A 25684-nucleotide genomic window follows, 5' to 3' on the forward strand; every position below is an offset into this window, starting at 1 on the left:
CACACAGCATGAGGTTCCCGCAGTTCAATCTAAGGAGCCGCTGTTTAGCGGCGCTGCTTGGGATGTTGGGCTCTGCATCTGTGATTATCTTACTGCTGTCCATCATCTGAGAGGCACAGAGCACAGGCACCCGGAACCCCACCCCCAGACTGGACCACCTGGGGCAAGCTGCTTGGATTCTCTGTGCCTTGTACCCCACTGTGATCCATGACCTCAGTGCTCAATAAACGTGGGGGTCTCTGCACACAGTCCACTCTTAGAACGCTACTCTCCTTCCTTTGTGCCCTCCTCTAGGTCAGGGTGACTGTCTCCCAAGGTCACGGTCCTGGGAAGGAACTGCTGGGGAAGGGTGGGTAGAGAGGGACCAGACCCGAGCTGTTTCCCTGGACGTTCTGCTTAGGAGGAAGCGGCTGGTGTTACAAGTCAAGGTCCCTTTAAGGCAAATTCCTTTAAACAATGTGACTGAAGCCAGACCTGGCGGGGCTCCCCAGTCTCCTGAGGGTCTCAACATAGGCTCAAGGAGGGTCACGTGACTTAACTAAGCCAACAAAAGACATAAGCCGTTTTGCTGGAAATACTGGGAAGAAACGTTCTCTCTTCTGGTGTTGCTGCATTTCTAGTGGGAAAGCCTAGAAATGTGCAAGGGGCCTCCTGTGCTACCACCTGGGGTCAAGTGGCTTGAGAACGAAGATGATGCAAAGGGAACAAAAACAGGAAAGGGGGAAGATGACTGAGCTTTGGATGGAATCACCTTCACCTGGGTCTAGCTGTACCTGAGGCAGACCTGGTGGTGCTGACCCAGCATCCATCCGCTCTTTTGCCATTTGAGAGTTTTGGATTCATTCCTGGCTCCAGAGGGGGCCTGGTTGGGCTGGGCCAATGAGCTCAAGACACCACCCCTGGCTATGGAGGCAAATAAGGATAGAGAAAATGGCCTAGGCCCTTCACAGAGGGGCAGGCAGGCAGCGGACTCTGCCAGTCACCAACCCCAGCAGCACCCTGGCGCCCTGCACCTTGCTTGGATGGAGGCAGGAGGATTCTCCCACTACTGAGGCCAGAGCCCCAGGGCACTTTCAGTTACAGAATCAAAGAAACACCCTTTGTCCACCCAGGAGCAAAGGCGCCTGACTTTTCTGTCTTGTGTGCACCGTGTGTGAGGCACTGACCCCGCCCCTGTACCCAGGGCTCCCTTCTACCCCATGGGACCACCCAGAACCTTCCCCGCCCGCTGGACTCCAGTCTCACCTGCTCCCTCTCCACCTTCCAGAGCTGGCCCAAGGGCCCCAGAGCAGACGCTTTAGACTCTGGACCGCTGGTCTGGTCGGAACCCTGGGTGCTGCCGACGTCGTGAGAGGAGTCACAGATAACACACAAACAGTAGTGCGTCTGTGCTCCGAGCAAAACTGTTTACAGACGCTGAAATCCGAATCCCGTATAATTCTCACATGGCTTGAAACATTCTCTTTTTAAATTTACTTTCAGGCATTTAAAAATGGGAAGATTTCACAGAGCTCCAGGACCACCCAGGAACCCTGGGCGAGCCAGGTCTGACCCGCAGGCCGCGGCTGGAGCACTGCTCTCGGCGAAGCACCCTGGAGTCCCCGGCCACCTCTGAGCTCCCTCTGCCTTGCTCTGGCTCCAGCCCCCGGGCCCATCCCTGAAGTCCCAGCATGCCTCGGGGCTCCAGACCTGACAGGCTCTGGCCTGAAGGCGAAGCCACTTACCAGAAGGACCACCCGTAGTCCCAGGAGTGGGGCCTCCAGTCTTCAGGGCCGAGGCTCACGGTGACCTGGAACACCTGAGTGTACATCATGTGAGCGACCATTCCCAGGAGGCCTGCGGGCAGGAGAGGGTGGGCGTCAGGAAGCAAGAAGGGGCCTCGTTCCCCAGCCCAGGACCTCTCCCTGGGCCCTGGGGAAGGGAGGTCAGCAGGAGCAGAGCGTGGCGGGCCACAGACGGTGGCTTTCCAAGCCAGGCCCCAGAGCTGGAGTTTGGGTCAAGGGCGGCCCTGGAGAAATGTAAGCAAAGAACACGCGAAGTCAGACCGTGAACAGGTCAGAAGCTTTCCCCGTGAAGTCCAGGTAAGGACATGTCTCCGCCTCCGAGGGCCACATGGTCTCTGTGGCGATGTGTAAGTGAGTGGTCATGGCTGTGTCCCAATAAAACTTTATTTACACAGGCAGGCAGAGGGCCAGAGTTAGCCCGTGGCGTGGTTTGCTGATGTCTGTGTTAGGAGGAAGGTCTCTTGGAAGAAGCAGCAGTTTTTCCAAACTGCCACTCTTGACTCATGGCACAAGTGGGTCCTGAATTAACTTTATGGATCTTAAATGTAACTAGCACTGAAAAAAGAAAAAAGACTAGAGAGGAACTATCTGATACCCTCCAACATAGCAGGAGTCAATATTACTCGGTGAAAATTTTCAGTTCTGTGTGTGTTCTTGTGTCGTGATGATGATATGAATTTTTTCCCACCATTCAGACTCACAGTGACTTGAAGAAACTTTGGCCTCAAGGAATCTGAATGTGAATTGTCTTCCACCACATTTTTGCTGTGTGACCCCAGGCAAGACACTTCACCTCTCTGAGCCTCCAATCTTTTCATCAACCCAAAGATGAGGGTGACAGCAGGTGTGCTGGGTCACCAGTGACTCGAGGCTAGGAGTCCTTACAGCCCCCAGGGTTATTTCGAAGCGGGCATTTCACTGTGGGGAGGGGGTGTGTGGACCAGGGTGCCTGGAGCCCTCGTGGGTGCCACAGCATGTGGTAAGTGACACAGAATTAACCTTAGGAAGGAGTGATAGAGTAAGGAGGCCAACAATGCTTGTGTGCCTACTGGATGCCAGGAGCTTGGTCAGACTCCTTTACCTCTAATATTTTCTCTTTTAATCCTCGTAACAACCCTCTGAAATAAGTAGCATGACTGGGGCCCATGCGCTGTTGTTCAGGTTGCCCACTGCACATTGCCAAAGGGAGCTACTCATATCATAGTCTCTGTGCATGTCCCTCCCTGAAGCTGAGGCAGAGTCGCACCTGAAAGGCTATGTGGCTCTGATTATGATCATTCCTATTTCAAAGGAAAGAAAACGAAGGCTCAGCGTGATAAAGTCAGCTGTGTGGATGGCTTAGCTGTGACGGCCACAGGCCAACTGCTCTGAAAGCCCTTCCTGGGTGCCCGGATGCTCCTGTCCCCCACCTTGCTGGCCCAGCCACCATTTCCCTACTCCTCAAGAGGAGGCAGAGAAAGAGTGGGGAAAGAAAGACAGAAGCCAAGAGGGAACGAGGCTCAGCCTCCGGAACCCAGCCTTGGGTGGGGCGGGCCTGGGTCCAGGGTGCGGAGGGAAATGTTCACCAACCCGAAAAACATCGAGATAAAAAGGCAGAGGGGGAAAGGCCGTCATGTGTAGCACCTGCTGATTTCCATGGTGTGACTATTCCCACGGTGGCCAGTTTCAGGCCACCAGTGTGAGGTCCCTGAGGGCAGAACAGAGATGCACCTCTGGCCCGGGAGGCCTCTGGTGTCCCTTCCCATCACGTGCCCCGGTCCCACCCAGATGAAGGGCTCCTGGTCTCAGCCAGGGTCACTTCGCTCCGATCTCTGACCTCAGAGGGAGGAGCCTCTTCAGGGCTGCGTGGCCCTCCTGGGTCAGGAAGTCCAGGGAGGGAGGAGGGTGTCAATGACAGGTGCCGAGGTCCCTGAGGAGCTCTCTAAAGCTCACCCAATCCTCTCCAACACACGATATTATGCAGCATGGATAGTTTTGCCTGCCACATGGTGGGAAGTGACAGCCCAACATTAAGTGTCATACTTCCTTTATCACTGGTGACTTGGCATGCTTCACGTGCTTCATGTGCCTCTTCAGTGGTTTTGTTTTGTCTTCTGTGAATGACCTGTTGTATCTTCTGTCAATTGTCTTTGTGTGTATGTGCTTTTGAAAAGTCGATCTCCTTCTCACTTGGTAGGGATTCTTTGTGTACACTGGAAACTGATCCTACCTCTGCATATATGGCCGATGCTTCGCTTCCCTCCTATGCAGAGGGAAACTATTAAAAATGAATAAACTTTACTTTTGGTACTTTAGATTGAACCCAGGGGCACTTTACCACTGAGCTGCATCCCCAGCCCTTTTAATTTTTTTAGTTTAAGGCAGGATCTCACTAAGTTGCCGAGGCTGGCCTCCAACTTGTGATCCTCCTGCCTCAGCCTCCTGAGTAGCTGGGATCATGGGCATGTGCCACCATGCCCTGCTTCACACTTTTAAGAGCAGTTTGGGGTTCACAGAGTTCCCATGAGCCCCTCTCCCTGCCTGTACAGTTTTCTCTGTTAGTTACATCTTGCATCATTCCAATGGAAACACATATCAATACAGGGTTCCTAAAGCCCACAGTTCATCTTCCTACTGCGGATTCTATGGGTTTTGACACATGCATCCATCCACCGGTGGCCATCACGATGGCCTCATCCAGAATAGAATACTCTGTGACAAGGCTCCTGTGATCCACCCGTCCGATGCCCTCAGACCAAACCTTGGCCACCACTGATATTTTTCTTACCCACGGTTTTGCTTTCCGGAATGTCACGTGGCTGGATTCCTGCAGAATGTTGACTTTCAGCTGACTTTTTCCACCGTATAACATAAATTTAAGGTTCTTTCTCGTCTTTTCATGGCCAGATAGCTCATTTCTCTTTATTGCAGAAAAACCTTCCCTCCTCTGGACGCGCATTCTGTTTACCCGTTTCACCTCTGCAGGACACTTGGTTCCTTCCAAGTCTGATCAAAGACGCATGAAGCTGCTTGGTCACACCGTTTTGAAGTTGGTATGGAATTATCTGTCTTTTCTGGTTTTTGCTGCCTACATCTATTTTAAGAAAACCAACACCATTAACACATTCTCCTATTTTTTTGCTAACATATCCATAGATGTTTATGTTCATCCCTCAGGAATTTACCTTGGCAAATAACGTGAGGCGTTGATCTGACTTGAGTTGTTTTTTCCCCCAATGATTAACAAATTGCTTTGAATTCTCATAGAATGGTCCACCCTTTTCTCACTGATTTTAAGTGACTCCATTGTATAGGTCGAGAACATCCAGAATCTGAAAATCCAGAACCTGAACATATTTTAGCACTGACACCATATCAGCAGTGGAAGGTTCCACCCCCGACCTCACGTAATAAGTCGCAGTCAAAATGCAGGTGCACTAAAAATACAGGATAAAATTATCTTCAGAGCCAGGCAGGTGGCACATGCTTATAAATCCTAGGGGCTCAGGAGGCTGAGGCAGGAGGATTGTGAGTTTAAAGCCAGCCTCAGCAATGGTGAGGCGCTAAGCAACTCAGTGAGACCCTGTCTCTAAATAAAGTACAAAATAGGGCTGGGGAGGTGGCTCAGGGGTTGAGTGACCCTGAGTTCAATCCTCGGTGCAAAAAATACACACACGTGCATGCACACATGCACACGCACACACACACACACACACACACACACACCCCTTCAGGCTGAGCGTATAGGTATATGGAAAACACAAAAGAATCTTGTGTGGAGTCTTGGGTCCCACCCCTGAGCTATCTCACTATGTGTTTGCAAATATTCCCAAATCTGAAAAAATCCCAAATCCAAAACACTTCTGGTCCTGAGCATTTCCGACCAGGCATCCCAAGCCCTGTTCCCTGCCTCATCCTTCTGTACCACTGATCTGTCTCCCTGTCCTGGGACGGCGCCAGGCTGTTTGAATCGTCAGACTTCGCTGTCGCCTGTGACCTGGGACAGCTCTCTCTCTTTATGAGCCCCTAGAGCTTCTTCCCTCTGGACCCACTGTCCTACCCAGAAGCTGGGCCCCGGCAGGGCACGGACCCCCCTGCTCTCCAAATCCTCAGCTATGGTGACTTCTTCAATGCTTCCTCGCTCAGCCAGTCCAGATTCTTAGTTATCTCACCTTCCAGTTCCTTGCTCTTTCCATCTATAAAATGGGACTAGCAGACAGGAACATCTAACAGGCATCCGCTGGGAAGGACAATGTGGATGAGCGGGATCAGGCCTTACGGGGACAGGAGAGATGCGACAATACGGTATCTCCCTACGAAACCTCCCAGCTAGGCCTGGAAGCTAGGCCCAGCCTGCTGCAGAATAATTAATTTCCCAAAGTCTTAGTTTAGAAAAGCATTGATTCCTAAATTGAATTCCATTTATCCCCAAACAGGAAAGGCCGTGCTTTAAGAAAACTCAATAAATGAAAATTACAATTCACTCAAAGACACCTTGGAGAGGCTCTCTGATTGCATTTTAAAGATTCTGCTTTAGAAATTGGGCACTCGATCATGTTTCAAGAAACACACTCGTTCCGTAAAGCGAGGTCCACCGCAGTGTCGGTCCTCAGGATCCTCAGCAGGAGGGATGCTTCCAACGCCTCCAAACCGGGAAGCGACTCTCCACTGAGTTACGGAACCTCCTAAATGAGCGGCCACTAAATGGATGAGACTTTCCTGTCGTTGCTATTTCTTCCTGGCTTGGATTCACCCCAGGAAACTCACAGCTGTAAATCTCTCTGCTGGTGATTTCTGGAATCTCCCAACTCCAGACACCACAGGTGGAATTCCCAAGTCTTATCCTGAGGTCGGGATGGCTCCTCTCTGCCCTGGGGCATCTTGGAGGTCACTGGGGATGCAGGACAATGACCCAGAGGCCAGAGCTGGGCTGGTGGGCCAGCCAGAACCCAGAGCTGACTGACACCCAGTTGCTCCCTGCTGGTCAGACGGAGAGAGCCGAACTCTGCGGTCAAGTGGGGACTGGGGCGGATCAGAATTCAGAGACAACGTCCAGAGAATCAGCAGGTAAGCCCGGAGTCAGGCAGGAGGAAGCAAAGGCACAGAGAGGGAGTCCAGTTCCCAGCTCTGTGACCTTGGGCAGGTTGCCTTTTGTGCCTCGGTTTCCTCGCCTGTATCGGGGCTCACAGATGGTCTGAGGATTAAGGGGCTTGTATTTGCACTTAAAATAGCACTTGGCACATCGGAGCCTTCATGAAGGGTTTCTTGAGTGAATAAAGGAGCAGGAGTCTGAGACCACGCCATGCCACAGCCCTGATCTGTTTTGCTTCCCACTGAATCCCCAGCACCTAGTCCAGTGCCTGGTGCACAGTAGACATTCGGTGTGTTTGTTGAATGAACAAATGACCATCGGTTGTGAGGTGCTTGGGCTGGAGAGGGGGGTTCCAGGGGAGGAGGGAGAAGGGTCCAGAGGAGATGATGTCACAGGCCAGGCTGAGCTGTGCTGCTTGGATCAGCTGGGAGCAGCTCCAGGGAAGTTTTGAAGCTGGTTTGCATGTGTTCCCCCAAAGTGCACAGTGGTGGGAACTTAAGCCCCCTATTCATATGCTAATGGAGTTTGGAGGCGGGGCCTTTGGAAGGTAAGCAGGATTAGCTGAGGTCATAGGGTGGGGTCCCCATGATGGCATCAGTGGCTCCAGGGGGAAGAGAGCCCGCAGCTGGTGGGCCTGCTCCACCTGGCCAGTGATACCCTCTGAGACCCTCACCAGGTGCAGGCAGAGCTGGCTCCATGCTCTTGGCCTTCCCAAACTCCAGAACCCTGAGCCAAGTAAACTCCTATTCTTTATAAATTACCCAGTCTCCGACATTTTGTTACAGCAACAGAAAAAGGCCTAGGGCTGGAGATGAACAGACTTGCGATGGTCTGAGCGGCGGTGGCCCTTGAGGATTCTGGGGTGAGCACCTGGGCTGAGGGTTGACTAAGATGGAGAGGCTGAAGGAAGAGGACGTTTGGGTGGGTGGAACCCTGCAGGGACTGTGTTAGCTGGAAATGCCTGTTTTCTACCCAAGCAGAGCCATCAAGTGAGCCGCTGAGTGTACAGCCCGGGTTCCGCAGTAGCCAGAACGGGGATGCAACATGTGAGTCATCCGCTCAGGGATGACACATAACTCCATGCACCTCGAGCAGAAACTGAGGAAGAGGCAGAAAGAGTCCCAAGGTGGGGCCCTGGCCCAGCAGCGTCTAGGTCCTACGCAGAGCCAGAGGGCTGGCTGGCGAGGCTGAGGGGCAGTTCAGGGTGGAGGGAGGAAAACCAGAGTGGGGTGGCCAGGGTCGGGGGGCGCGTCTATCAAGGCAAAAGCGAAGCAGGGGGGGACCGTAGATCCTGCTGACACGAAGGTCCTGGAGGACCGCAGCTGGCTCTCCGGCCAGTACTGCCCATGGGGACGGAAGCTCAACTGGACAGGTTGAGAAGAGGAGGAGGGAAGGCTTGAGAAGACCTCGAGCATACCGCTTCCTGGAACATCAGGGAAGGAGGGCAGTGGCGGGAGAGGGCATGGGCCCCCCGAGGGATTTCAGCTCGGGAGGGAGAGGGCGTCTCCATGCCTACCCTGATTGGAGCACAGCAGCCAGAGGGCAATGGTAGAGGCAAGGTCAAGAGAAGGTGAGAAGGTGGGAGAGAGTTCTAGAACACAGGGCTGGCTTATGATGGGACGCTCTGGCCAGGGAAGCAGGGCACCAAGAACCTGTAATGAGTTTCCAGTTCCTGGGCAGATTCGTTCCCCTCTCCCCCAAACAAGGTCAGAGCTGAGAGGAGACAGGAAGTGGGGTGTGGGGGAGACTGGAGGGCCGAGGGGAAGGTTCGGACGGGCTTTTCAGAGCGTGGACAAGCACCTGAACCTGGCTTGCTGGGCAGTGTCCCCAGCCCTGGGAGACCTGTCCTAATGAATCTAAAGTGAGCTCAGGCAGCAAGGCCATGCCATTCAGGTGACACAGGGCTTCCAGCTGGGACGCCCCAGAAAAACTTTTGCATGTCCCTGGGGGGTGGGGTGCTGGTTCCTGGCATCCCCAAGGCCTGGTGGACCAGGGCCCCCAGGAGGCCTTCCGAGGACACACTCTCCAGGCTGCAGATGCTGCTGGGCCAGGACACAGAACAAGGATGGCGACCTATTTTCCAGGACCCGGCTCACATGGGGCCTGGTTGTCTTTTGCAAACGTTTGGATGTCTTCTGTGAATTCCATGCTCCATTTAATGGAGATATTGGGGAGGTCGCTGATTAATTAATTTATAATAGAGTTTATTATTAAAGATGCTGTTATCACCGAGAACTCAGCCTTCCTGTCCAAATCGATATTCTCGTGCAGGTCGGGAGCTACTCTGGACTTGCCAGGTGGCGGCAGGACTGGGATGGGGAGGAAGCAGGACCAACCAGAGGCCATGGGGCTGGGTGGCAGCCCAGGGAAAGCTGTAGGGCAGCCGCTGAGCATGTATTAAGCACCTGCAGGGTACCAGGCTCTTCTTCTTTCCTTCTTTTCTTTTCAAATAGGAAAGTAATTATTTACCGGGGACCTCAAGTACATTCCCAGGCCGGCTAGCAAGAGACCACAGAACCGAGAGGCTGCAGACCCAAATTAAAATGCTCAAATCATGTACTTGTTGAATTAACTTGAGGACACAGCCAGGAGCCGAGGAGGTGGAGAAAGAGCCGGGGTGGGAGGAACTGCTACCTGTGGGCTCTATCCCACGGCCTCTTCCTTGTCCCCTTGGCGGGCATGATCATGGGGCCAGCACCGCAGAGGAGCCAGCACGTGCTGCTCTGCTGGGGACACGGGCAAGACCATTGTATCCTAAAACTGGCCTCTGTGATGTGTTGAGCAGCTGTGGCTTTTACCTGCATTTCTTGGGCAGAGGATACCTGGAGCCAGAATAGGTGTCACCAGGGGGCCCATCTGGAGGTGAGGAAGGAAGTGCCAAGGGCCCACTGATTGTCTGCGCTTCTGCACTTGGACGCACAGGTCTATGTCTAAAGGTCCTGCAGTTGACCTGCTCCTCCACACTCGGTTCCTCTGCCCTGTTTGTTCCTCCTGTTCTGTAACAAGCGGAGGGACCCCTGGCCTGCCACCGACCCCTACGGTTCCTTCTGCAACTGCAGGCTGGGGCAGGGGCAGGGCCACACCCTCCGGGAGGAACTGACTCTGTCAACCCCCAGTGGGACCTGACCTGGGCTCTCTGCTCCCTGCCCTGGCTCAGTTCGCCCCTCCCTCGTCTGTGGAGGAGGGCAGGAAGGAAGGACAGATCACTGCAGGAAGACCCACCATTCTACCGCACACAGGCAGGCTGCCTCTGGACTCGTCCCCATGGTGACGGCTTCTCCTAAGTCACGACTCGGTGCACAGCTGCCTGGATGGGAGGCACCGGAATTTCCTTCTAGATGGAGGGAAAGTGATCGGGGCAAGTGGCCAGGCCTCCCAATGCTCCAAGAGGTTGGGGGGGGGACAGTGCAGCCGGGCTCCAGGGCTCCATGGGGAGTCAGAGCAGCAGAGATGGGAAGCCCAGGGGTCTGCCAGCTGGGGAGGTGGGGAGGCACCCTGCTGGGCATGGAGGCTGAGGCAGGAGGATCTCCTGAGCTGGTGCAGTGGGGCTGGTGGAAGATGACCCGGGCCGCGGGCTGAGGAGGACCCTTCTCGAACAGCTCTGAGCCATCGAGGCAGGAGGGACTTCATCCTGAGGGCACCAGGTACTGGGGATGGAACCCAGGCCTCACTGCCTAGCGGAGGACGGGTGGGAGAGAAACAGAAGCCGCGGGGTCCGGGAGCGCAGCTGCAGGCCGCCTGCAGAACAGGATGCTGCTCCGCCCGAGGGGGTGCTGGAGGGGTGGGCAGGTGGGCAGCTGGGAGGCCTGGGTCTCAGCAAGCTCCCGACCTGGGAGGGTCAGGACTGGGGAGGGCCTGGGGGGACTGGGGAGGGCCTGGGGGAACTGGGAAGCACTGGGCGACTGTGGGACTGACCCAGTTAACATCAGCCAGCAGGCACAGGCTCCCGGAGAAAGAGCAATCGGGATTCTAAGGCTGGTGTTCCCACACCCACTAGCTGGAGGCAGAGGGAAAATAAATCCTTTATCTCCACAAACCCCAAGTCCCCAGCGGCTGGCCCCACAGAGACCGCAGGCTGTCCCCACTGGTGCCCTTCAGCCTGGCGGGGGGTGGCGTGCACCCAGGTAGGCCTGCTCTTGACGCCTCCCCCAGCCTCGCGCTGCTGTTTAAAGCCACCCAGACCTATTTTTAAAAAAGGAGCTATTTTTAGCCACTCTCCGGAGAACCCGCAGCCTCTCTCGGTAGCATATTTCAGAGTTTTAAAAGTTCCTCCTTACACATAACCTAAATCTTTCCAGTTCCAATTTAAGCTAATTTCTCGCTCTGTCCTCCGAGGACAGGGGCGCGGGCGGGCATCTTCTGGAGCAGGGCCTTTCGGGAGCGCGGTAATTACTGAGGCGCCCCGACCCCGCAGCGGCGCGTCCGACTCCTGCCCCGCGAGCTCTCCTTTCAGATCGCTTGAATCATTACCCTGCCTCTTGCTTGGATTCCGACTTTTAAATGAAGTGGCCCAGAGCAGAGGTGACATTTAAGGGGGACCTTGCTGAATCTCCGTGAGCCTTGTCTACCCAGCCACCCCCACCCAGCCCCAAGGTGACGAAGGGCACAGCCCCTGCAGATGGGGTCCAGATGGTCCAGGAGGACTGACCCGGGGACGAGCAGGGTCTGGGGAACCCGGGCGAAGAGGTGCGGGGCTGGCTTTCTATATCAATGGACCTGTGCCCAAGCCCCCCAGGACCCTATTACCCTGCCTCCTTCCTCGCTTGGGTGACTGGGCGTCTGAAGGTTTACTCGTGGCCTCGGCTTGGGGGATGTCCAAAGCCCACGGCAGGTGTCTGAGGATACAGGTTTGGGAGGACGCAGGATCAGGCAGCCCCGTTTTTGTTCCTCCTCACCTGAGGTCAGGTGGAGCGGCCTGCCTGGGGGTGGGACAGGGGAGGTGAGGGAACAAGGATGGGTCCCATGGGCTCTGGTTGGGATACGCACCCCCAAAGCTCCAGTGTGGACACGACCGATCAGAGGTGATGACTGGAACCTGCTCAGTCCATCCTGGCTGGAGGGACGGACTGGGTGGTAACCCGGGCAGGTGGGCGTGGCTGGAGGAGGCGGGTCCCTGGGGACGTGCCCGGAAGGGCGCCCTTTCTCTGTTTTCTGGCCACAGCGAGCAGAGCAGGCTCCTCCAGCAGGTCCCTCCGCCATGATGCTCCCCTCACCTTGGCCCAGGGCTGTGGAGTCGCCGCCGTGGACCGCATCTCTGAAACCGTGGCTCAAAATAAGTGTCTCTCCTCTAAGTTGTTCCCCCAGGTCTTCTGGTCAGAGCAAGGAAAAGCAGACTCATACCAAGAAGGACCCAACGTGTAGATCTGGGCTGGGTGCCCCGAAAGGCCCGAGGCCCCACTTGAGGCTGCTTCTTTGCATCCCTGGGGCACAGGGAAGTGAAGTTGGTACCCACAGAGGCAAAGGCCCCCCTGAAACGTACTTGCCCTGAGGATCCTGCCCATCTCCTCCTGCCTCCTCCACATTCTTACCCTGAAAATTTACATCCCACAGATGTGCTCTTCACATTCGCCCAAGCCTTGGACTTTGGCTGCCTCTATGAGGAATGGCCTCTGACCTATGTGACACCCCAAGTCCTAGCTGTCACGGGCCACTTTCTCAGCAGCCCCCAGATGGCCCTGCCCTTGGCTTCCAGCCCTGCCACTCACAGGCCACGGTGTGTACTTATTTATTTATTGGTACCGGGGGTGGAACCCAGAGCTGCTCCCCGGCCCTTTCAATTTTTTTTTTTTTTTTTTTTTTTTTTTTGAAACAGGGTCTCATCAAGTTGCAGAGGCTGGCCTCAAACTTCCAATCCTCCTGCCTCAGCCTCCTCAGTGGTTGGGATTACAGCCATGCACCACCGTGCCAGCTCATGGTGTGTCATCTTTAAGAGCAGGGTCCGGGAGAGTGGGAGCGTCTTGAGAGTGTAGCACAGGGGCTGGAGCCACATGCAGGTTCTGCCAGGCCTCGGGTGCCTTCTTGGCTCTCCAGGGGGCCCCCTCGACCAGGATGGTTGAGAGCTGGCAGAACCACGGGACTAATTAGCCTCTGCTCATGAGGAAGAACGCGGGCACGCACACAGCCCTGGCGTAAGGATCAGAAAGGACTGACAAAGCTGCCAGCATCCCTGGGACGTGGGTCGGGGCAGCAAAGGCGCCCCTGAGCCAGGGCTGCAGGTGCCACACAGGCGTGTGGACAGTGGTGATCCCTTTCACAGCCGCCTTCTCTTTATTGCAAATAAAGGCTTTTCATTCCTGGTAGTGATCTGACGTTTCCTCTCTGAATAAATTTCAGTTTAAAAAAAAAAAATTGTGAGTGGTTTAGAGGCAAAGGCTAAGTCGATAGTGGCTGCCGTGGCCAGCAGAGAGGGTGACGTGGGGGACACGTGCCAAGTGAGAGGAAGGGGCATGGGGGTAGCCAGGAGGCCGGCGGCAGGTCCCCTCAGCACGTGGGGTGGGCTCCAGAAGTGTCACACACCCAGGTGACAGGCCTGGGAAGCCCTTGGGAAGGGGCACCGAGGGGCGCAACCCCCCTGAGAAGTTCCAGGCCCGCTTTCCTCCAGCCAAGCGGCAGAGGGTCTCTCTTTGGCTGAACCCCAGAGGAAGGGGTTGGTCTCCTTCGGGGACGCGAGGACACTAAGAACCTGTGAGTCCAGGTGGCATGGGGTCTCGATTCACAGGCTGGGCAGGGTCCTGCTGGCTGTGCCCACTCCCTCCTGGCAGGGAGCTCTCTGCCCAGAGACCAATGGTGGCAAGCACGGCCTCACTCATTGTCCCCAAACAGCCACAAGGGAGCTTCCCACTCCTGGGGAAGGCGCCCAGAAAACACGGTTGGTGAGTCTTCCTGGGGGAGTCTCTCCATGGAGGAGAAGTGTCCACTGAGGGCTCCTGGACGCCAAGCCAGCTGCTCAGCAGAGTTGGCGTCCGAAGGGAGGGAGGGGACTGGGGACAGAGGAAAGACAGGTGCCTAGGGAGACGGCAGCAGCTCCGTGGGAAACACGGAGTCCAGGGAGGGACCAAGGACGTCAGGGCACAGAGGACCCCAGAGGGGCCGGTGGGCCGCCGCCTCTTTGGAGTGGCATCTGTCCGTGGCTGTCGAGGATGAGCACGCGCTTTCCTTTTGACCCAGCAGTTCCACTGGAGGAATGAGCCTTGGATAGATTTGCAGGCGGGGGCAAAGATTTATGGACAAGGGCATTTATTATAGAAAAGGCTGGAAAACATCTTAAGGATCCACCCACAGGGATCAACAGGAAAAGACATGGCGGAGGGCATTTCTGTCTCCATCGCTGGCCTCACCTCCCACCCTCTTCCCTCTTGGGCTCCTCTCTGGTCACTCTGGTCTCCACGTCCCTGGAAGGCCCAGCTGGCTCCTGCCACAGGGCCCTTGCACTGGTGTCTGCACTGCTCCAGGCCTTCTTTCCCCAGACCCCCCGCATCTTCTTACTCCCTCCTCTCCGCAGGCTCAGGTACAGGCCTTTCCCCGGTGGGCGTGGCCATGACATGTGGCCATGACAAGTTCGCTACAGTTGGAAATGTCAGTGCAGACTCATCCACTGTGGAGACCCTATAGCCCAGAGCGGCCAGTGGCCTAGGGCATCTTGACTGTCTCAGGGGTGACCCGACCCAAAGGGACATGTCACACACCATTCAGCTTTGAGCCACAGGGTGCTCTCTGCTGAGTCTATCGAGCTGCCATTTATGAGGGGGTGGCGGGCAGATTCTAAGCCAATCCCACGCTTCGTCCCTCACTTCATCCCTCACTTCATCTCTCCCCTTAATGGCCACTGTCAACAAGACATGACGCGGTGACAAGATGTAGGTGACTACCCGACTTAAGACTGTGGCACCTCTCCTACAGGGAGGCTTTGGCCCTCGGAGGGCCTGTGGAAATCAGTGGCCATGGTGGGGTCCTCGTGGCAAGCAACCCAAGGTTCTGGAAGGTCCCACTCTGGTCAACGCCTTGGCTGTGACATTGCCCAGCATCCCCAGGGCCAGTCCCAGACTCCTGACTTGCGGATCTGGGAGCTGATAGCTGTAAACCATTCGGTTGCTAAGCTGGTGGCACCATTGCTATGCAGACACAGGTAACTAGCACACAGTCCTGCGGGGCTCCAGGTAGAGCTGGGCCCGGGGCCAGACCTGAGCAGGGTGGGGCAGGCCTGAGCCTCGGCGGGCTGCTGGGGCTGGAGAAGGTTCTCCCTCCTAGGGAGCACTCACTGCCCGGCCCAGACCACAGAGTCTAAAGGCCCTGCCTGAAGTTCCCCTCCAGCCCCAGCCCGACTGGCCACAGCCGTTCCTCTTTCCCAGCACCTATCCCTCTCTCTCTCTCTCACACGCACACACACACAAAGCAGACCATGACAGAATTTTGAAAACACAAAATGCTGTTTTGAACCCAGAACTCAGCCTGTCTGTTTATGGTCTGTATGTGAGGTCCTGAAAGAAATGTGTGTCCTCCAAAGGTTTATTTGGGGGCCGGGGGTCACAGAGTTCTTTATATATTTAATAATCCAAGTTCATTAACTGTGTGGTTGGAGCCTTCTATAGCTCAGAACCTTTGTGACTCTTTCTCTACCAGCCTCTGAGATGGGTTTTTTGAGTTAAAAAAAAAAAATCTCTACCTACCATTGCTGGTTTGTCTATTTCATCCTGACAGTTACTGCTGGATTACTTCCTCTTGCCCTGCTGGGGATCAATCCCAGTGCCTGGTGCCAGACAAGTGCTCGATCCTTTGTAGGTAAATACATGCTTGTAATGAATCAATTTTTATATCTATGCTTTCATTATTTGACCCTTGTGATGATGATGATGATGATTATTATTTTGGTCTTAATTTCCTATTATATTACTGTTAACCCAGACTACTTTGGTTTGTATTTTCCAGGTAGATTTTTTTTTTTTATTTTTATTCTTTATTTATTTATTTATTTATTTTGTGGTGCTGGGGATTGAACCCAGGGCCTTGTGCTTGTGAGACAAGCACTCTACCCACTGAGCTATATCCACAGCCCCAGCTATATCTTTTTCCATCCTTTTCTACCTTTCTATATCTTTTAAAGTGTACCTCCTGTACTGTTGGATCTGGTTGTTTTCATTTCTATAGCCCAAGAACTCTTTTAATTGGTGAATTTAACCCAGTTACATTTATTATCATTTGGTTCTTTACACCTACTCCAGCACTTACTATGTCACTATGTCCCAGAGGCACAGTCTGCAAGGCCACAGAGAGGCCCGGGCCCAAGGCCTCCATCGCTCCCAGGATTACCAGAGTTTTGTGATGACAGTCTGAAGCCCAAGCCCCTCCTACTGGGGCAGGAGGAACAGACACAACAGCCCAGGAGTCCTGTGGCCCTGGCCCAGCCCCTCCCAGCCACCCTATGCTGAAGGCTCACCGTGCTTTGTGGCAAAGCCCACCCCAGCTGTATTAGGACACTTAGGGCCACAAGTGGTGAAAACAGAGCTGTAACTGGATTTTAAAATGGAGTAAATACATTAACTCATGTAACTCAGAGGCCCAGGGGTCACTTGGCACGATGTAGAGCATGGTCCAGGCCCTGGAGGGCTGTGGCAAGCAGTCTGTGTCCTTCCCCTCAGACTCTGTGTTGTCCTCATTTCCAGGCAGGGACATGGTGAGCCGCTTGGCTCCGCGCTCACATCTTCACATCTTAAGGAAGAGCATCGCTGGTGTCTTAGCAGTTGCCGCCAACCTCACAGGACTGAGTGTCATTGCCTGGTGTGTGCTGCATTGGCCTACCCCTGAACTGAGCATGGTGACCAGGGGCCACTTCTGGGCTGAGGATGGGTGCAATCAACATGGCCTGAGAATGCCAAAGAGGTTTCCAAAGAACAGTCATGACCGTTCCCCTTAAAGAAGGAGGAAGGTAAAGCCAGAGAAGCCCACTATAAACCTGTGACACGGAAACGGTCGGAGGCCCATGCAGCTCAGCCCCTTGCTGCCCCCCCCTAGGACAGCCACACCCCGCAGCTCTGAGAAAAGCCCTCGAAAGCCAGGTCATCAACTGGACTTAATCTTCTCAAGGGTGCTGTCCCTCCCCTCTGCTCACCTGCAGCCACCACCAAGAAAAGCATCGAGAGATGAAATTACAGCGTGACCTTTAAAAATACAGCTTTGCCTCAGATCCAATAAGTCTCAGGCCCTTGGACCATGAGACGACCCGAAACCAGAAATGAGAGCAGAAAGGCATTTACAGAGCAGAATGAGCAGAATGAAGGCCACGGCGCCCGTGGGAGACTCTGAGGGAAGCCTCAAGTCTCGACCTGCAGAGCCGAGGACTGGATCTGCTCTCCGAGGCCAGAGCCCTCCCTGCTGGCTGTGTTCTGGCCACCAGGAAGGATCCCAGCCCACGTGCAGAGACAACCGCACCCAGGCCAGACATTCATTCCCTCGACAGAGGTGCCCGCGGAGTCCTGGGCTCCAGACGCAGATGGACAGAACACGGTCCCTCCATGAGACTCAGGGATGGGTTGGGTGTGAGCGATTGGGTTCCATCTGGTGCCAGAAACCAAGATGGCACCAGCCCCAGCTGCTCTCTGTGAGTCAGCCTCAGCCATGTCCACATGCTGGGCTCCTGGTCACCCAAAGACCCAGTCCAGAAACTCCCTGGGGCCTCCGTGCCTCCCCCCTACCTCAATCCCACCCTGCTCTGGGTCCTCCAGGCTTCTGACCCCATGTCATCCACTCCCAAACATGGACCTCTGAACTGGATTCATCAGGGGTGAAAACCATCCGGACGTGTCTTGGGTTCTATACTCCCTTGGGAAGTGGCCACGTCCCACCACTGCCTGGGATCCAGTCCCTGGCTATGCTGACCACTTGACCAGGAGCCTCTGGGGGATTCGGACAACTCCCACACGTGGAGCGGAGGCGTCTGTGCTGCAGACCTGCTGCTCCTCCTGTCTCCCTGCCTCTCCCCCGCCGTCCCGTGTCCCTGCCTCCCCGTGTCTCGCTCTGCCTGTGTCTCTGACTCTGCCTGGGTGTGTCTGCCTCTGTGTCCTCTTGCACAGAGACCCCCCCTCGCCTCGGTGTCAGACTCTCCTCTGTTTCATGAACCACCTGCATCGTCGCTGCACCTGGAACGACACTGCAGAGTCATCATCCTGAGAGCCGCCTGCCCGCCAAGCCTGTACCTCACGTGCTCCCTCCTCAGATCCCCACGGCAGCCACACCACGGTCCCATGTCCCAGAACGAGGCCCAGGGAAGACGGAGAACTCGATCGGAGGTGCAGTGGAGGTGATAACCCCCGCTGGGCATCATCTCCTTCAGCACCTCGCCTTCCTCACCAGACCTGCACTGGAGCACCTGTTAGCGTCCAGCCCCCTCCCCAGGAATGAGCTCTGGGCGTGGCTGCCGTCATGCCGAGCCCCTTGCCAGGCACGGAGGACCCAGGAACAAACCAGAACAGACCGAGTCCTGGCCTGAGGCTCACACTCTAGTGAGCAGAGGCAGGGATAAACAAGACCCAGGTCACCACGAAGCTCACGCTGGAGCACGGTGAGGCAGAGTTCACGGGAAGGGGTCATGGCTCCAGGCCTGCCTCCCCCACTCACAGCTGTGTGACTTTAGGCATGATAGTTAACCTCTCTGGGCTTGCTTCTCCTCTCTGGTGAAGGTGAGGTGGCAAGTCAGTGGCAAGGGGGGACCATCTAGGAGGCAGAGGGTAGGCCTGGCTCCCACTTGGACCAGTGGTGCACAGCTCAGACTAGGGGGGCCCCTTCCTGTGGGCTGCCCGGGAGTTCCTCAAGCTGGCTCCCTCTGGTTGGAGAGACTGCAGTTGGGCTCCCTCACCCACTGGGTGCATGAGGGACTCCAGAAGCCCCAGCCTTTCCCTCCCACAAGGTTTTGGTCTCAGTTTTCCCTCCTTGATTGCCTACCCAGTTCACTCCGTTGCAGCTGGATCTTGTGCCTGTACTGCCCACTGCTGGACAGAGTCCGTCCACTGTGAAGAGGGTACCCAAGACCTCTGCCTGCCCCAGCCACTGACTTGGTTTTCCCCTGAGACCACGCCCTCAGGACCTTCGGCTTCCTGGAAGTGCGCCCCACATCCAGCCTGCCCTTGGACCAGCGCCTGGGGCCTCCAGGCCTGCCCCACTCTCCTTGCAAATCCCAGAGAGCAGGCCCTTGAGTTCCTAGCATCCTCTGCTCCACCCACTCCTCTAAGTCCATTAAAACCTCTAGAAGCCAGCATTTCCACCAATGTGGGTTTTGCTTTCCAATTTGTATTAAACTTATTAAAATTCTGGCCTTTCCCTGTCCCCCCAAGGCCCAGTTTCTACCTGGCCCTGTGCCTGGGGCCAGGCTCATTGGTATGAAAGGCCTGATGGCCCGCAGAGTCCCTGGACCTTGTTTCCAGGAGCCTGCAAAGGAGGTGGCAGAATATAAATCACCAACGATCAACTTCGGGGAGACCAATGACAGGACGCAGCTGCCCTGCCGCCCCGCCTTCTGAAGAAGACTCCCTTGGCGTCTCCAGCTGACAGGTCCTGGTTCCCCTCTAGAACATTCTGAATGTTGGTGGGCCACTGACACCTGTAACACTCCAGCTCATTCATGCAACAAACATTTAGGAAGTACCCTCTAAATACCAGGCAGTAGACCAGCCTCGGGGAGACGACTCGCCATTGCCCCAAAGCTAATGAGCAGCCTGACATCAACAGTGAAGTAAAATCGATTATTACAAATACTCAGATAGAAATATGTATAGCCGCGATCGAAAACTGGCAGGCTGGGGGCTGAATCCAACTGCAGATGTTGGCAAGACCCTTAAAACCTGATGTGCCTTTTGGCCAACTTTTCAAAAATCTGGAAGATATCCATTAAAATATGGGAGTTTTGGCTTCTCTTGTAAAAATCAGAAACCCTGGCAACACTGGGGTGACATTTTTCCTGTGGCCACTACTACAGCCTAAATGTCTGTGTTTCCCCAAAATTCACCTGTTGAGACCTAATTTTCTGCCCAGTGGTATTGGGGGCGGGGCTTCTGGGAGGTGATGAGGTCATGGGGTAGGAGCCCTGTGAATGGGATTAGTGGCCTCCTAAAAAGAGACCCCAAAGAGCTGCCTTCCTCTTCTTCCAAGTGAGGACACAGCCAGAAGGCATGGTCTGTAAACCAGGAAGCCCTCAGGAGACAGCAAATCAGCCAGGGCTTTGATCTTGAACTTCCGGCCTCTGCAGGACAGTGACCTACAGATGATATCTATGGTTTCCTCTAGCCACCCAGTTCACGGCCTCTTTGTCATCACATCCTGAGTGACAGTCATCACATCCTGAGTGACAGACGGCACCCTCCCCCCAGGCTGGCTGGAGCAGTGCTGTTCCATCAGGTCCCCGTGCCCAGCGGTTCCATTCTGGGCTGTCACTCAGGAGCTCACCCAGTTTCCATCCAGGCTGCTGATGGGCATCTGAATTTCAACTCCAGGAAGTGACCCGAAAGAGAGAAGAGGCCGCTTCACCCTGAGCTTCATGAGCTTTCAAAGGGGAGGTGAGGTGAGGCTGAGCGGGGCGTGGACAGAGCAGAGCGCTCGGACAGAGGGGACGGAGACAGGGGGAGGGGTCACCTGCTTTGAGAGTCCTGGTTCTCCATGGATTGCCTGGGACCTGCCCTGTACAGGGAAGAACAGGGCTCCAGGTGGGGGCAGGCCCTGGGGGCACAGAGCACATATAAAGGAAGCCCCAGGCTTCTAGGAGGTGGGGAGGGGGCTCGGAGGAGAGCCTGAGACCTTCTCTGTAGGATTCACCTGGACAACGGACCTGGGACACAGTGGAGGCTCAGGAAATGTCAGACTCTGCTGCGGGTTTCTCCCGGAATCCGCCCCCTCCATCCCTGCCTGTCCCCTGCTCTGCATCCCCTCAGCACCATGTCTCCCTCTATCCCCGTGGGTCTGTTCATCACCTTCCTCTGCCTCCAGGCTCCTGCCTCATCTCTCTCCTCCCCTGCTCCTCCCCCCGCCCTGCAGAGACCCAGCCCTGATAAGCCCACACCCAGATGCACCTGTTGTCCCCCTCCAGGGCTCCCAAGCCACAGCCGCCTCCCACCCTGGCCCTCCAGTGCGTGGACTCAAGACCTGCCGATGTTGCTTCTCCAGAATCCGTCTGCACCTGTTCCCTGCCACCACCTCCTGTGGCCAGATGCCTGTGGGGACCTCTCCACTACCCCCACCCCAAGAGCAGTCTATCTGCATCTCCTCATCCTGACCTGTCACTCCTGGAGCAGACCCTCCCAGGGTGCCCACTGCACCCCGCCCCAGGGCGCCCACACTGCTAGCTGGGCACCCAGCCCGGTGCAATCTCACAGACTCCGTGTGAGCCGCTCCAGGTGAGCCACCCCCGGGAACACTGCCCACTGAAAAGTCCCTTAGGGCTGTCGAGACTTGAGAGGGAAGACGATGCAGCAAAACACCCTCCAATGCACAGGACCAGATGGAGACAGAAAGATTCAGCCCCAGTTGTGGCCAGGATGAGGAACCCCACCTGGGGTCCAGGGGTGCAAAAAATGAACTAATTAATGTATCGTTCTGTGCTGCCAAGGACCTGTCAGTCAATCATGGCCACGTATACAAGTGACCCCTTAAGACGACAAAATTCCTATCAGCTAGTGACCTTGTCGCAGTGTGAGGTCATAGCCTAAGGTGTTATTCACCTCTGCTGGTGTCACAGAAGTGGAGCAGGGACCCTTACGTTCAGAGGGTTCCTGGTCCCATAGCGAAGGTCCCAGAGCGTGCTCCAGCCTCTCAAACACGTGTGAGCAGCCTGCCCTGTGGCGGCAGGCTCAGCGGCTCCGGTTCCCTGCACTCCCCCCCCCCTCCCCCCCCCCCCCCCCCCCCCCCCCCCCCCCCGGCATCGCCAGGCCCCTGGAGTCTGGGTGCGCCTCAGCGCGCTGTGATGTTCCCATGATGACAGAATCGCCCAACGGCACAGCTCTCAGACGTGTCCCCATCTTTAAGTGATGTGTGGTTATGTAAGTTCTTTTATCCACTCAACAAATATTTATTGAGTGCCTGCCACATTTTAGATGCTGCTTGGAAATTGGTAAGTGATATTAAGAAAAACCAATCAGAAGGAACTGGAAGGTGACTGCTCCTATGGAGGTGACGTTCAGCGAGGCCTGAATGCCGAGGAGGGGGGTTTGCAGTGTTGGGGGAGGGCAGGAGGCAAGCGAGGCCCAGGTGAGGCCCAGGCAGAGGCCAGGCTCAGAGTCTGAGCAACATCTGGGGCGGGCAATGGGCAGCAGCAGATGACATGGGACAGGAAGGTCAAGGCCACATTTTGTACTTATGGCAAGGAGTTTGGATTTTATTCCATGAATGGAACACTTGATAAATACCAAGTAGCAATGAAAAAAAATCAGATTTTCTAACAAATCCTTCTGATGGTCAAATTAGGCTATGTGAAAACAGGATTCTCTGTATTGCCTGATGGGGCAGGAACTTTGCCCTGGCCAGCTGCAAGCTAGCTGTGCACTGGTACGGATCAACCTTAGGTCAATCTGCAGAGTGTGGATGGATTACCGCCCCAATGCATGTGGCTGCAGAATATTTTGAGATGTTAATTTCTGCTTCTCCCCTGTAAGCACCCCGCTTTCTTTCCCCTTTATTCAACAGGTTGGCGGCCCCAATCTTCCTCATTCTGGAGATTTGCAGGAAAGGAGAAGCAAACCCTCTTAGAAAAGACTTCCCATCCCAGTTCCTATCTTCAAAAGCCTTAATTTATAGAGGAGATTCTGCCTGGGGCCTCTGAGGGAGAGACAGAAAGAGGGAGATGTCTTTTAATCTTCAGGACAAAACGAGATTGCATTTTCCTTGGCTGGGGCTGCAGAGGTGCTGAGCATCTGGGGGTGTTCCGTTGGCTGGCACAAAATATGTCTGAATTAAAAGTCAAACACGGAGTTACCTTGTGACCCAGCAATTGCTCCCTTTTATATGCCCAAGAGAAATGAAAATCCATGCCCACAGACTCCAGCCCGTGGAGGTTCACAGCAGCGTTAATCACAACAGGCAAAAGGTCGGAACGGCCAAGTGTCCATCAACCCAGGCGAGCATAGAGGAAACGGGATCTATCCATGGAAAGGAATCGGATTCAGGAAGTTCTGACGCAGTCACACCATGAACCCGGAAGGCATTATGCTGCATGAAGTAAGCCAGTCATAAAAGACCTTACATCGCATGATTGCATCCACATAAAATGGCTAGGATAGGCGAATCTTTGGAAATACATAGTGGCTTAGAGGTGGCCTAGGGCTGGGCCGGTTGGCAGGCAACTGGGAGTACCTGCTGGTGGATATGGGGCTTATTTGGGGGATTATGAAAACGTTTTAAAATTAGATTATGGTCATGCTTACTAACAGCCACTGACTCACATACTTCAAATGGGCAAAGTTTATGATATGTAAATTATACCTTAATAAAGTCATTTTAAAAACATTTTGAAGTAAAAATTAGGAAACTTTTCCATAAAAACCCAGATTCTGGCTCTCCTTGAATGCCATGCATGTTTCTCCATGGCAACGATGAGCTGTCCCCAAGTCTACCAGAGTCCCCACGCTGCCTGCTGTATCACACCTGGGCAGCTTTGGTGTCACCTGCATGGACTGAGTGGGCGCTGGACTGGAGGCCATCAAGTGGAAACATCAAGACCACAGGTGCCAAAGTCACCAGCTGTGCTCATGTCTGTCCCTGGCCACAGAGCCCTGGGACCAGGAGGGCCGTGAGGACAGGGCAGTGGATGCACAGCATTGTACATTGACTCATCCAGTCATTTTAGAGCACATGAGTTTCGCAGCCAGAATTGCTGCTGACGAGCTCGGCACCTCGGTTTTCTAAACTACAGAGTGGAGACAATCACAGCACAAGGGCAAGACGGAGGTGCTGTGCCCACATGCAGTAGGTGCTCAAGAACAGTGAGCTACTAACTACAATTTCTTGTCTGCAGTTTCCAATTCCAGGAGGTTCTGAAATGCATAGGCTTTTTCATGATTCAGGAGGACACAAAACCGGACTTTGGCCTAAACTCCTAGAGACTGAGGCCTGAGCCAACAGATGTGAGGCCACTTGTCCTCCCTAGTGACACCCTGGTGTGCTCATTCATGTTCTTCTGCAGGAATACGAATATGTCAGCTTCCGGGGGGCGCTCCTGTGGGAGGCGTGGTCACCATCCAGAGCCCAAAAACTTCTGGATTCTGGAACACTCTGAGCCCCGAGGGTTTCTGATGGGACTGTGACCTGTGTGGTTTTAAGATGATCGTGACAGTGACCAAACCCCATCCCCTCTTTGCCAGACCACACATATATCACTGTGGCACAGCCCCAGGCAAAGACAGGGGGAGAAAGCCCTTAAGACTTCGGAAGAGAAATCTACAGCCCAGGAGTTTAGGGTTAAAGTGGAGACCCCTCCAGGAAGGACGGGGCTGTGGCGTTCCGTGCGCACCTGGGTTCAGGGATGACATCGGCGCTGGCCTCCTTCACTTTGGGATCTGGGGAGGTGCAGCTGGATTTGTGAGCAGAAGAGGGGCTGGAGAGGCTGATGCAGAGGGGTGACCAGCCCATCCGGAGCTCACAGGGCCTCCCCAGGGGACTGGCCACGCAGCCCCAAGCCCTCCTGCAAATGCTGAAGGCATTTGTCTCAGATTAGGGAAGATCGTCCCGACCCCTCCCTCCTCAAACATTATCAATGGCTTCCAATCTGCCCAAACAGCACAGCTGGGAGCAGATGACAGCTCAGAGGCCCAGCTAGATCACCTATTGTGGGAAGGAAACTCTAAAATCCTTAGAATTGCTTGAGTAATCGTATTATCTGTTACCCACCAGCCCCTTGGAGCCTGAGTTTATGCTGAGATGAGGTCAGAAAGACCACCCTGTGATTAGAAGGTAGGGGCTTTGCCCCAGCCTGACCCAGAGAAGGGAATGAGCCCCAGAGACTGCCATCAACCACGTGGCCAAGATTTCCATTAATCCTTAAAACCCTGGATGCCAGAGCTCAGGGGAGCCCCCTGGTTGGAGAACACACAATGTTCCAGGACACATAAAGAACTCAAAAAAGTTAACACCAGAAGGACAAGACATCCATCAGTAAGTGGGCGAGAGAGCCTGACACCTCCCAGAGGAAGCGCAAATGGCCAATGCCGGACAAAATGCTCCACATCTTGAGCCACCATGGAAATGCAAATCGAAACTACACCGAGATTCCATCTCGCCCAGTCAGAAAGGCTAAAATCAAGAAAATTAAAAACAAATGCTGGGGAGGGTGGGGGAGGCCTTAGTCACAACCGGGAATCAGGTAACATAAGTTAGCGCAGCCACTGAAGGAAGTGCCTCAAAAAACTACAGCTAGAGCGACCCAGTGACCCAGCTGTCCCACTCCTGGGTGCACACCCCAAGGAATCAAAGTCAACGTACAATATAGAGACCCCCCCCCACCCCCGTTCACGATGGCCCTGTCCACAGTAACCAAGGGCTGGAATCAGCCTAGAGGCCCACCCACGGATGTGCGGATAAAGAAAAGATGGCAGATACACACACAGGACTATTATTCAGCCACATAGGAGGAAACTGCGTCATTCACAGGAAAATGGATGGAACCAGAGATCAAGCGAAATAAGCCAGACTCAGAAAGACAGATATGGCGCGCTTTCTCTCACTTGTGGAGTCTGGGGGTGGGGGGAGGAGGAGGGGGAGGAGGGGGGAGGAGGAGCCACCCAGAAACCAAAACCGCCTTTCTTCTCGGGCTGGGATGTAGCTCAGTTGGTAGAGTGCTTGCCCCGCATGCCGAAGGCCT

At 54.8% G+C, this 25684-nt stretch overlaps 1 protein-coding gene and 1 long non-coding RNA gene across 3 annotated transcripts in view; one reads left to right on the forward strand and one right to left on the reverse strand.

Annotated features, from left to right (window-relative positions):
* GSG1L (GSG1 like) overlaps window positions 1-25684 on the reverse strand; it is a 200997-nt gene that overhangs the window by 39375 nt on the left and 135938 nt on the right. For both annotated transcript variants that reach the window (XM_079121512.1, XM_079121511.1), the window contains exon 4: window positions 1725-1836. In XM_079121512.1, the coding sequence (XP_078977638.1) occupies window positions 1725-1836 (112 nt within the window). The remainder of the gene's footprint in view (window positions 1-1724; window positions 1837-25684) is intronic.
* On the forward strand, window positions 11064-13146 carry LOC306649302. The gene is made up of 3 exons (XR_013760620.1): window positions 11064-11448; window positions 12406-12568; window positions 12668-13146. It is a non-coding gene; the product is annotated as an uncharacterized lncRNA (long non-coding RNA).

This window comes from Sciurus vulgaris (genome assembly GCF_902686455.1).
Source record: "Sciurus vulgaris genome assembly, chromosome: 18".
In the NCBI taxonomy this organism is placed as follows: domain Eukaryota; kingdom Metazoa; phylum Chordata; class Mammalia; order Rodentia; family Sciuridae; genus Sciurus; species Sciurus vulgaris.